The 12,626-nt window shown below is 35.8% G+C and overlaps 1 protein-coding gene across 1 annotated transcript in view; it reads left to right on the forward strand.

The window, feature by feature from the left end:
* Positions 1-12,626, forward strand: part of LOC107657054 (cadherin-12-like) — a 26,303-nt gene that overhangs the window by 7,367 nt on the left and 6,310 nt on the right. The window contains exons 5-8 of the mRNA XM_016445064.1: positions 3,153-3,406; positions 7,520-7,656; positions 8,256-8,377; positions 11,273-11,336. Of these exons, the coding sequence (XP_016300550.1) occupies positions 3,153-3,406; positions 7,520-7,656; positions 8,256-8,377; positions 11,273-11,336 (577 nt within the window). The remainder of the gene's footprint in view (positions 1-3,152; positions 3,407-7,519; positions 7,657-8,255; positions 8,378-11,272; positions 11,337-12,626) is intronic.

The following is a 12,626-nucleotide window of genomic DNA, read 5'->3' on the forward strand; positions in this document are numbered from 1 at the left end:
CTGCTGAAAAATTCTTCATTATTTAAAGACGCGAGGAAATGAAGGTTCATATGTCCCGTTTAGTTCTCGAAGGCAATGAGACAGATCTAATAGAGTAATAATAAAGAAACATTGTGTGTGTGTGTGTGTGTGTGTTTTTGTGTATTCGTATTTCTGTGAATTTTTTTTTCATTGAATATGTAACAAATAATTTATAAATAATTGTAATTTTTGGTATTGGTCATACTGGCCTTCATTCATAGTACTTAATAAGAAATGGCATTAAATACTGTGTTTTCACATTAATTTGGTGATTCAGTGTAAATAAATATATTACTTACAATTGCAAATTTTAATGTTTGACTAATCATAATTAATGACATTAATCTGTGCGATTATTTTTTTAACAACAACAGTAGATCATAAATGTACAGTGAAAATATTTTCCTGTCCTTCATTCCCCCTTTTATTTTCCACTTTTTTATTCCCCAAGCTGAGGCTGCACAGGACAAAGTGACATAGTCCTTACATTGCAAAATGGGTGTGCCATATCTGGTGACCCAAAAAATGTCTGGAAATGGATATGAGGGATCCTCACCGTGGGGCATGGAGGAGGGTCAATGACAATGCCCCCTCTTCCCTCTGTCCTCAATAACAGACTTCCCTCTCCCTTTATTTCTCTTTGACGAGCTGTTCCATCATGCCCCTGCTCTGCTACGCAGGGACTTTTCTGAAACACTGAGGCTGAACATTTGGGGTCTCATGGCTTTATGGGCTCAGTGCTGCTTTGAGCATAAAGAGGATCTACTAAGGTAATGGATTGGAGGATAATTGTCTCTATATTAACAAAAAGATTTAAAGGTGGACTTTGGCCTTCCAACATAAGGGATTATATTAATCCTTCCTCATTGAAAACATTTTGCACGTACCGTAGAATGAACAGTATTGAAAAATGATGTACATGCATATGAGATGAAGAATCCGGTCATATCAGTAGCTTAATAAAAGTTGTTTTATTGTACATAAAGAGGGTTCCCTTTGCCTTAATGTACTTAACAACTTCAAAATGCCTTTACATTTCTTTGAGGAAACAAGAATTCAAAGTTAGAACAGATTTCGAATACTTCACAGTACTTAAATTACAGTGTAGAAGTGCAATTAAGAATTAATGAATAAATGTCAATTAGTAGGGTAATTAATTAAAGTTTTGGTATGTGCACTGTATTGAATAACAAAACAACTATATGGACTAGCATCTGATTAGCATTCTCTTTTGAGTGGAGAGAATCCAAAATAGAGAAACGGGCCTTTGTGTTAATTCTCAGAGGAACAGCCTCAGAAGACTCTGAAACGACTAGATAAACAGTGCCATCTAAAGGTGTCCAATGTGACTGTTATAAGCACAGAAGGACACAAAGAACAGAAACAGGACATGTTTAGACATGTAAAATTAATGCTTTTATAATGTAGACCAGATTGAAGCGTCATATTGATGGTATTCTCTAAGGTCAGAATTTGTGAGCTAAATTTTAATGCTACAGGTTTTACATGACCAAAAGTTGCAATACAGGGGCCCACTGTGTGTTTCTGATTGGCCTGCTGGCTCTCTGTCCTGTCATGTCTGAGGTTGTTATTCTTTCAGAATGGTCAGCACTATGGTTAGCTCAGCCTGCAGACAGCGAGGCAGACACGCATCTCAACGCTAGCTTGAAATGACAGAAATAATTTTTGTTTGCTGTCACCAATGATAAGACCTCCTGCAGAACAGCAGTGTGGTGTAGACATAAAGCTGATGCTTTTTAAGTAGTACTAAGCTCTTTGTAAAAATCTTAGTAAGTTGTCTTTGTAATCTGTTTTTTTTTTTTTTTTTTTTTATGAAAGTGTCTCTTTCAACATTGTTGAGGACTTATATTCCCTAAGTTGTTCTGGAAGACTTATGTCTGTTGTTTTTGGCTTGCAACAAACTGGGACAAATTGTTCTTTTTACACTCGGTTAAAGTCATTAACCAACCCCAGTGCAGTAAAAGGTTTTCTTTTCTGATCAACACACTGGATTCTGGTGTGGAATTATTTGTGTGAGGCATGCTGAAAATGAAAAATTCATTTTCTTTAATATTTTGATAAAGATGCTGAAGATTTATCAAAACATGTTCTTCAAGAATAGCTTCTGTTGCAAATACGAATACTTTCATGGCCAAAACAAGTCCTTTTTAAGTCTTTTTAACTTGAGCTTTTTTTTTTTTGTTATCATAGTAATTTCTGCATTATTTAACCCCCTTTTGTTGTAACCTAATTTTCTGAAGTTGATTAAGCAATGCTAAATAATATTTGAGACTTAAATAGACTTGAATAAAATAAATTAATATAGACGTTAGCACATGAAGCACATTTCTAGGTACATTTTTAGTTAATTTTTACAAGCCACAATCATGCACAGGCAATCAGGCAACTATTAGTGGAAAAAATAATCAGCAGGACATGATTTATCATTTGTGTTCTGCAGTCGCTCTTATTATCTGAGAAATAACACATTTTCTTGCTCCATACTGTCATGCTTTGTTTGTCATTCCTTTCCCAAGACATTTATTATAAATTATAAAAAGTCTCTCTCTCTCACACACGATGTCATAGAAGATGATGTCATATGTATAGGCATTATTACATAATTTTATAAAATCATTAGTTATTAGCATTTTCAGTTTCAGCATGGATTAATGTGACTTTTTAATTATTTTGCTGTATTTGAAACCTGCAGTCTGTTCGGTTGTGCTTAGCTGCCACAGCTCTTTGCTTTTCAGGTGTGACTGTGCCAAATTCTGGCTTTATATGGCTGAATGAGCACAGTGATGCAAGAGCCAATGGCCAAATACTTTTTTCCCTGCTTTCTTCTTCTCTTCCTTTATTCTCCCTCCTGTGATTCCAGAGTTGAGTGAGTGGCAGCCTTTCCTTTCCGTCCCCCTCGCGTCTGATCTCTGCACGAGCCCTCTGTTATGGAAAGCATTTTTACTTAGATCATGGGTTTTATGAAAGTTGGTGGTGTTTTGTTATTCTTTGACAGTATGCAGCCACAAACAATTTGATATCACTTCCTCTCTGCTGCCACAAATGACAATAAAACAGAGATCATTCCTAAAGGGTTTAAGACTGATGATGTGTCATTATTCATTTTACAGCGTCTGGACTACGAGACCAGAAAAGCCTACACCTTTAAAGTAGAAGCTTCAAATGCAGTTATTGATCATCGATTCCTACATTTGGGACCTTTTAAGGACACTGCCACAGTGAAAGTGAATGTTCTGGATGTGGAGGAACCTCCTGTCTTCAGCCGGCTGTCTTATAACATGGAGACATATGAGGACACACCAGTGGGCATCATCGTCGGAGCCGTCACAGCTGAGGACCTAGATGTAGGCAACAGTCCTGTTAGGTATGTGAGAACCCCACACACACACACACGCATGCACGCACTCTCTCACACACACACACACACACACACACACACACACAGATGTAGGTCAAATCGAAGCACAGACACTTTTCCTCGCCTTTAAATACATGTATGTATGCACAGCGTCCTGTGGGAACTCCTTTCAAAACCACTCTACATGAACAAGTCCAAGTATACTAGACAACATGAAACAATAACAAACCTGTAGTCCCTTGGGTTAAGTCCATTTGGCAATCTTGTTTTGAGCAGAGTGTGCACTGCTTTGATTCAATCCACTCTGACAAACTTCTGGTGCAGTTTGCAAGCATGGACCTTATTTAATGTATTTAACCTTTTTTTTAGGTCTTCATTTAAATGCCTGAAAGTGTTAGCTGCAATGTTAATGTTAAAAGCATTTGAGAGCTTGACACAAGTGCATTGTCTTTATGAAAGCATTTGTTTTGATATTAATATTTCATGGAGGTACATAAATGGATGTGGTAGTAATTTAGAAACTCTCAGCTCTTGTTAAATATTTCACATCTGTGGATCGTCTATTTGTTAAATTGAGTGTTGCATTTATAGGTTAATTTTAATTGAATTCAATTATTTTTTTCTCTTTCAGCTATGAATGGTAATTATTTTGTATTAGATGTATTGTTATATACAGATTTAATTATGTCATTATTTATTGTTGCATACAAAGTACCTCTTGTGGGATGGACATTAAACAAAGTGGAAGGCACATTTTAGTGTTTGTATCACTGCGCTTGTCTGTACCATACGATTAATTTAACAATTGGATTAATTCAGGAACACCACAGCTGTATTTGTTTCTCCGAGACATGGCGGATATCTCATTGTCTGCATTGACTTCATTTGGAACTATATGGCAGAGCAAAAATACATAAAGTAACTGTCAGTATTGTCTGTAAGATTGAAGATACTCAATATTTACTTTTTGTTTACTATTGCATATATCACACTTTGTTTTACACATAGAATGCTCTATTGTTGTGCTTGTGACCTCACTAAATACATGCTTAAATCGTAGAGTGGTGTAAATATAGTTTTGTAAGTAAATAGGCATTTTTAAAATTTTTTTTTTTTGGTGGGTTTATTTTTCTCTCTTGGACAGTGCGATCAAAATTTTATATAGCTTCTGGATCATTCATCACTCTACAAACAGGGTTTCAGAAGTAAAAATCCCATTAATTTTCTTCATACGTTAACACATTTTTAATGATAACTTATAAACATTAAAAGACTGAGTTAAAAGGCTGCATTTTTTTACTTATTATTTTTAATTACTGTTTAACAACTAAATGCTGGTGAAAAGCTACATTATACCCATGATTCTTCAAAAAAAAAAAATATATATACAGATTTTAGCAAATGGCTGCAATATAACAAAGAGTGAAAAATTTAAGGGGGTCTGAATACTTTCCGTACCCATTGTATATATACTCAGCCCCTCTCCAGTCAGATTTTCTTTATTTAAATTTCTAACTTATAAAACTTTACCAGAAGATGGAATATTTGATAAGGGGTGATTTGACAGCAGTTTGTGACGTCACTAAGTTCAGTAACACTTACTAGAAGAATCCAGTTGAGACTCTCACTGAGGTTTTGCTTGAATAGCAGAAAAGCTCGGGCGAGCAGGCAGAGAGACACCTGAGACAGAAAGGATGGGGCAGGAATGTAACCCTAATAAAGGTCTGGTGCTACAGGAAAAGAGCAGACTTCCTCTTTCTTTACAGATCCACTAGGCAGCTTATATTAAAGAAACGGGGGTCTCTGCAGGTCATGTCACAATACTGCTGCTGTGTTGGAGCGAGGAGACGGGGGATAATTTCACAAGGAACTGCCTTTATCTCTCTCTCTCTCTCACGCACGCGTACACACGCACGCGCGCGCACGCACACACACACACACACACACACACACACACACTAGGGGGAATAGACGTATAAGACAGCACGCAGGACTCATGAAACACAGGGCTTAAATACACATGGAAGGTAATCTGGGAAAACTGAAACCAGTGGAGTAATAAATAAAAAACCATGGAAACTAATGAGGGAACACCTGGAAACAATGAACATAATCAGACACGGGAGAAACTGGGTAATGGAGCACGTGAGGGGAGGAAAACACAAGACACAGGACTGACAGGTCACAGCAGTGGGCTGAAAAGTAGCAGACTAGTTCAAAGTGACCAAGAGTGCTCATACACATACAGACAGGAAGCAGAATGTGTATAAATATTATTCTACAATATCAAGCATCTATTGATTGATTTTATGTATTTAATCAAATGTATATGATTAGAGTTATTTTAATAATATTATTTAGATATATAATTGATATAGTATTAATACAAAAACTAGTAAAAAAAAAAGTGATCAAATTCAGTTTTAGCTTGTGTAGTTGCACAGTAATTATAATGGAAATGTGCTTTTATTTTATTTTTTGACAAACTTTCCTCGTCTGACATCATAAATTTCCATTGTGCCAGTGGATATGGAGTAATTTAGCTAGACTTTGTGACATGTATTGATGGAAATTAGTTTACTTTAATATTCATTTATTTCAGGGCTCTACTGTAGATGGCAGTCAAAACTAAATTCAGAAAGTTTGTAAAAGAAATGAAACCAATTAAACCTACATTAGCTGTATGTAAGTCAATGAAAATCCAACAGAAATTTGTTTTCATTTATCATCTAGACTTTCAGTGTTTCTGAACAAATATTTTAAGCAAACAACAGTTTCAGTCAGTACTCTGCAGTTGTTGTTGTTTTTCTGGCCACTGAAGTCTCTCCCTTGAAGCAGGAGGATGTGATTTTGATGTTTTTATGTTTATATATTTGTTTATTATTATTATTTTTTTTAACCTTCGAAGACTGACAAGCAATACAGTGCAACAGTGCCCATCCACTTTTTCAGTGACCTTGGTTCCAGAAATGTGTTTTCTATTATTATTATTATTATTATTATTATTATTATTATTATTCATAAGAACTTTTAAAAAGTCTTCATTAAAGTTTTGTAAGCCATGAACAAAACCAAATAATAGTAATAGAAATTCAATAATAATCACAGCTAATAATAATCACAACATTACAAACTTTGATTTGAAGCAAGAACTAATTTAAAAATCAAAAATAAAAAGGCTTTAATGAGGGAAGGTGAAATAATGCAGGTTGATGGCTTCAGCAAAAGCATATACCATCTAACAACCTCATAGTTGAGAAGTTTTTCTTCCAGGAACCCAACCATTGCACTCTGTATCCTTATAGGTTCAGTAAAGGAGCCTTATGCACAATTAAAGTGAGAATTAAAGAAATAAAGAAATATTTTTTTTTTCTTTCTCTCCAGTCAGGAATTCAGTCAGAAGTAGAACAAGACCAAACGGAGCTGAACTACATTCAAGACTCAAACACTGAATCCTTTGGGCTAGATCAGTCATGAATTAGACTCAAAACGGACTCACTCACTGGTAGCCATCTACTGGCATAGCCTACAGGAGGGGTCATTAAATCAGAGAAGGAGCCTGAATGAGTCATTTGTTCTGAAAATATATACAAACAATTTAAATCATTAGGAAGAATCAAAGACCCCACTATTAGCTTTCACCTTTCAGCTTGCCACTTATTGAATGCCCCCACAAAAGATACTTAAAGAGATAGTCCACACAAAATTAATTTACTCACCCTAATGTCGTTTCAAACCTGCATGACTTTCTTTTATTTGTGGAAAAACAAAATAAGATATTTTGAGAAATGTCTCAGTGTATTTTTCCACACATCGGAAGTCAATGGACACCAAAACTGTTTGGCTGTTAAAATCTTATTTTGTACAAGTAAATAATGACAGAATTTTCATTTTTGTGTGAACTACTGGATCTTTTTAAAAGATGTTCATTAAACTCTGAAAAATGTAGGTATTTCTGTAACTGGCATTGCAATTAATTATTAACCAAACATTTTATGTATGAGTTCTAATTTTAATCTTCACCAGAGACCTAATGAAATTCCTTGAACTGTAAATGATAAATTTAATGTGGTTGATCCATTTATTTGTTGTTGTTGTCTTTGATGAATTGGTTTGTAGATATTCAGTTGAGTGGAGAAAGGACTCTGAAACCCACTTTGACATTGACCCTGTTGAAGGAACTCTGTCTGTCAGTGAAGCCCTGGACAGAGAGAGAAATACAGAACACAACGTCACTGTTGTAGCAACACAATTTAGTAAGTATGGTGGATTGTGTTTTACCCAGATGCACAGATACAATATGACCAGCCTAAATAACCAAGCAAGTTTACATCCATAATATAACTGTAGATTGAAATGGGGATAAACGTTTATACCAGTCGCATGAACACATTTCTAAAGACTGCATCCCCATCTAGTGGGCAAGAATGAAAATACAGCAGTGCTTCACTCATACTGGCTAAAAAAAGAAAATAAAAAAAAATCATCAATAAAATCCAGTTAAAATAAGAGATTTGTCAAGAGACCAAATAAATAAGTAAATTATTTAGCATCAAGCTGATTTCCTAATGAAAAGCCACAACAACAAAGTTTTCTTTAGATATAAGTGATCCAGCTAAAATCCTTTTGGTTTTGTAGCTACAGTGGACACATTATAAGGATTTATTTGAACATGAAAGCAACTTCAAAATCGTCAGATCCTCAAGAGTGTTACTGGCCATCCATATAACACGTCAAAGACTTTCCAAGTTCTTCATTTGTGCTATTTCTTTCCTTTTTCAAATATGAAACGTGTCTGACATTTTGCAGTTTTCACTGATCTGATTCACTGACAATATTTAGTTTGATCTTTCAGACAACCCCCTGCTGTCCAGCAAAGTTACTGTCACAATCAAGGTGCTGGATGTCAATGAGTTTCCTCCAGAACTTGCCTTTGTATATGAGACGTTTGTTTGTGAAAAAGCAAAAGTAGGACAGGTAAGTGTGTGTGTGTGCATATGTGTGAATAACTACCTGTGCTTCAATTTGAGTTTTTGGGCCTGTTGTTGGGTGTTGCAGTGAATTAATGTGAGAGAACTGTGCCTTGATCTTCTCCTTTCATGCTGAAAGAGAGCTACTCCCATCCCAATACAACGCTGCCTATCAGTGTCTCCATATTCAGTCTTTCATACCAGAGAGTGTAGTTCCCTTCAGGGGCATCATGCACTCATGATTTTTGAGGGGGCACGATAGCACTGTATAACTGATATAGACTTTTTATTCGAAATATTTCCAAACGTGTTACCTATATCAGGAAATATCTCGGTTCTCAAATATGTGTAAGTAAATGCGTTTTGCACCTTTATAGATTGTTATTTAATCAATAAATGGTGATGGGCAAAGTAGACTAGTGTAATCTATTAACTACACATAACAAATCTGTATCTGGCAACGCCAGCCAACGAACGCAGATTTGAATTCAGCAGCTGGTGATATGATGCACTGAACGTTCTAATCACACCGGTGTAATTGTATCAAATATAAAAATATATTATTGGGCTATTTTTTGTCTTTTGGAAGCTGCATTCAAAATTCACTTGGCTCGGAAATCTGAGGGGGCACATGCCCCCTCACTCTGAATGGGCATGAAGCCTCTGGTTCCCTTGCTTATATGTAGAAATGTATGAAATAAATGACACAACAAAGACTTTTCAGAATTTACTAAAGACAGTCAGCTGATCAGCACAAACCCTTGAAGACGAATATATGCAATTTTCATGGGGGAGCAATAATTAATCAAGTTACATGCAGTTACACAGTACTAAGAAAAATTCCTGACAAAGTATTTAAAGGGGTCATATGATGTTGCTAAAAATAACATTATTTTGTGTATTTGATGTAATGAAATGTGTTTATGCGGTTTAAGGTTAAAAAAACACATATTTTCCACATACTGTACATTATTGTTTCTCCTCTATGATCCGCCTTTCTGAAACGCGTCGATTTTTACAAAGCTCATCAGTCTGAAAATCAGGAAACAGTCCTCCAAAAAATGCGTTGGACACATCTGAAAATTTGGGTTGAACTGTTCTGGAACAGTGTTGTAAATACAACTTAACCACTGATTTCTAGTCGTGTCCTCTTTTGGAAGGCCAAACAAAGTAGTTTTGCTTTCACAACGAAACACGGCGGGCTAGAGTGAGTGGAGGCCTGAGGCCTAGAGTGAGCGGCTGCGGGCGGCCTTGAGAATGGTGCAGCCGGCGGATTCGACGAAGGAACGGCTGGCGGGCTTGCAGCACCCACATGTGCCGACACCGGGCTGGACTCCGCTTCGTCCAAGGTGAAAGCCGATCCGGCGATCCACAGCGCGAAGTTGATGTATTTCCTCAGCGACCAGCACGGATCAGCTCCAGGCATGACGAAGCAGATATCGTCCTCTTTTGGAAGGCCAAACAAAGTATTTTCGCCCTCATAACAAAACACACAGCGTCTCGACATGGCGGCAGCAACAATACTACAGCGAGAATAAAAGTTACGCCTTCTTTCTTTGCGTGAACATTTGGACGGCGTTATGCAAATCTTCCCACATCATAGACATGTGGGGGCGTGTTAGAACGAGCCATTTTAGGTAGGCATGGTTGCCTCTTAACTTTTATAAAGAATATCTCTTTGGATTTGAGACTTTAGTCTTTGCAACTTTACAGATCTTCTTTATGCACCAAGAGCTTGTAACACTCCAAAGAGAAAGGAAAAATTGAAATCGCATCACATGACCCCTTTAAGCAAATGGTTTAAATGTATTTAAATACGCTTAATTTAGCTAAGTATACAAATAAATCAATCAATGCTAGCACAGATGTAGTTGCTTTGGCATTTAACAAACTGTATCGTTTAAAACTTATGAATTTTGATTTTTAGGTTTTAGAAGTTTATAGGTTTTATTCATTTCTAATTTGCGCATCTATTCTGAATATGTATAGTATTTAAATATTACTCATTTCAATTTAATGGAAATCTCTCAATACAAATGAAATGTGTAAATCTTAAAGCTGGATTATTTAAATTTATTCATAATCATTTTATTAGTATTTACTAAAAGTCTGACAGTAATAAATATTCATGATAAATATTAATACAAATACAAAAAAAGTAATTTAAATCTTACAAACTTCAAAAGAAAAAAAGAAAATAAAAGAATTTTTTTTGGAGGCTGTAATTTGTACTTTTTCATGAATGATCTCTTATTGTCATTTAATGACTGACAAGAAAAAATATTCATGATTAATATTAATACAAACAAATGTGTAAAAATTGCGTGGGTATGTTTTCAAGTTTAAAACTTTTTCCCAATTAAATATGCAGAGACAGCTGCCTGTGAAATGTAAATGCTAACCAGCAAGACACAAAAACATTGGCTCAGCTGTTTGTCCAACCAATGAAAGATTGGTTAAAGTGTTGAACCTGTTTGAAACCAATCATTACATTTGCAGTTCTTGGTGGTTCTAGTGCCTGGGAAGTAACATTTATTTGCCCACATTTATAGTAAGAAAGTATAATTATAATATAATATGAAAATATGCTAAGGGGATGGAGTACTAGATATTTTTCTCTGCCATGTTAAATCCTGTCATTCTCTCAGAATGCTTGACTTTGTCATCAGAAGTCTATGGAGTTGACAGCGCACCAGTTGTAAGTTCCACCCCATGTGGTTGAGTCATAAAGGCAGTCAGCAACCTCAAATGATCCCTTTGAGGTTTGATGAGTCAAGCATGTCAGCTCTGTCAATCAAACAGTCTATTGTTTTCTTTCTCAACACTATAAGTGCTTTTACGAAATATGCAAGCTCTTTCTGTGGTGTTTTATTCAGTTGGCTGTTCTGTATCTGTTCTCTAGGTGATTCAGATCATCAGCGCTACAGACAGAGACATTCCTGCTGTAGAGCACCGATTCTACTGCTGTCAGGAAGCTGAACTCTTTTTGCACTACAAATCATTCTGCACTGTTGTTTACTTCACTGGTTTGCACTCTATCTGCCATGTGCCGTGTGCTGCTTTATATATTTTTTTAAATATTTTTTTTACATTTTACCTTATTTGTATATTTGTATAGTTGTATTTTATATTTAATCTGTATATCTGTATTTATGTTCTACTGTTAGTGTTATCTGTATGCACCAAGGGTCTGAGAGTAACGCAATTTCAATTCTCTGTGTGTATGTGCTGTACATGTGGAAGAATTGACAATAAAGCAGACTTGACTTGACTAATTGTTTCCTCATTTTAAAATATCAGTAGCCTAATAAAAGATGTTTTATTTTACATGGAGCAGGACGCTGCATGGGTGCCACCCTGTTTGATAACCCACTTGGTAACAAATCTTGGCGACTTTTACTTGCTGACTGCAAATAGAATCTAACAGGAGAGTTTTCCAGAAGAAATTTTCCCATTATTTTTTTTTTCCTTAGGGATTTCAAAATATTCTTCTATAAATAATTATAAGCATATTAGAACAAATTCTGAAGTATCATGTGACTGAAGACTGGAAATATTAGGCAGCACAACTATTTTCAACATTGATAATACTAAGAAATGTTTCTTAAGTAGCTAATCAGCATATTAGAACAAATTCTGAAGTATCATGTGTAAGGGAAACAGGTCAGTTTAGCTCAAAGGGAATCATTTAAGATTTTAAAGGGAATTTGGACAGAATCACTGTTTTACGGCTGATCACTGAGACGGCCAGCGAGTCATTGAACGAGCCGTATAACATCAACTCTGCAATGGATATTAATATCCAAAATATAGTGAAAACACTATTAATTAGCACAGTAACAATATCGGCAGTTTAAGACATTAGCTTGTGAGCACAAAACACAAGATACTTCTCTTTTCAATATAAATAAGGCTTTATTGGATAAATCTAAGACATATAACCTAATCTAACACATAAACACACACATTCACACAAGTTGCAAAAAGAGAGAAAGCGAGGAAATAATTAGTTTAAGAGAATGAAAATGTGAAATCCCAAGTTTACAGCAATATGTGCAATTGCATAGATCTGAACAACCATCAATCACTTAATTAACCCTCGCATTGAGTTCCTCAATGAGGTTAAAATTTATATTAAATGCACCAGTTCAGCTAGAATCTGGAGGTACTTGCGTTGCCTGTGTCCGGGGTTCCCTTTGTTGTCGTCCTTGCAGAAAAGGGGGTTTCCCGCGGTTGCTGATTGGCTGGAAGTTCAG

This window comes from Sinocyclocheilus anshuiensis, unplaced genomic scaffold (assembly GCF_001515605.1).
Source record: "Sinocyclocheilus anshuiensis isolate Anshui unplaced genomic scaffold, SAMN03320099.WGS_v1.1 scaffold4150, whole genome shotgun sequence".
Classification (NCBI taxonomy): domain Eukaryota; kingdom Metazoa; phylum Chordata; class Actinopteri; order Cypriniformes; family Cyprinidae; genus Sinocyclocheilus; species Sinocyclocheilus anshuiensis.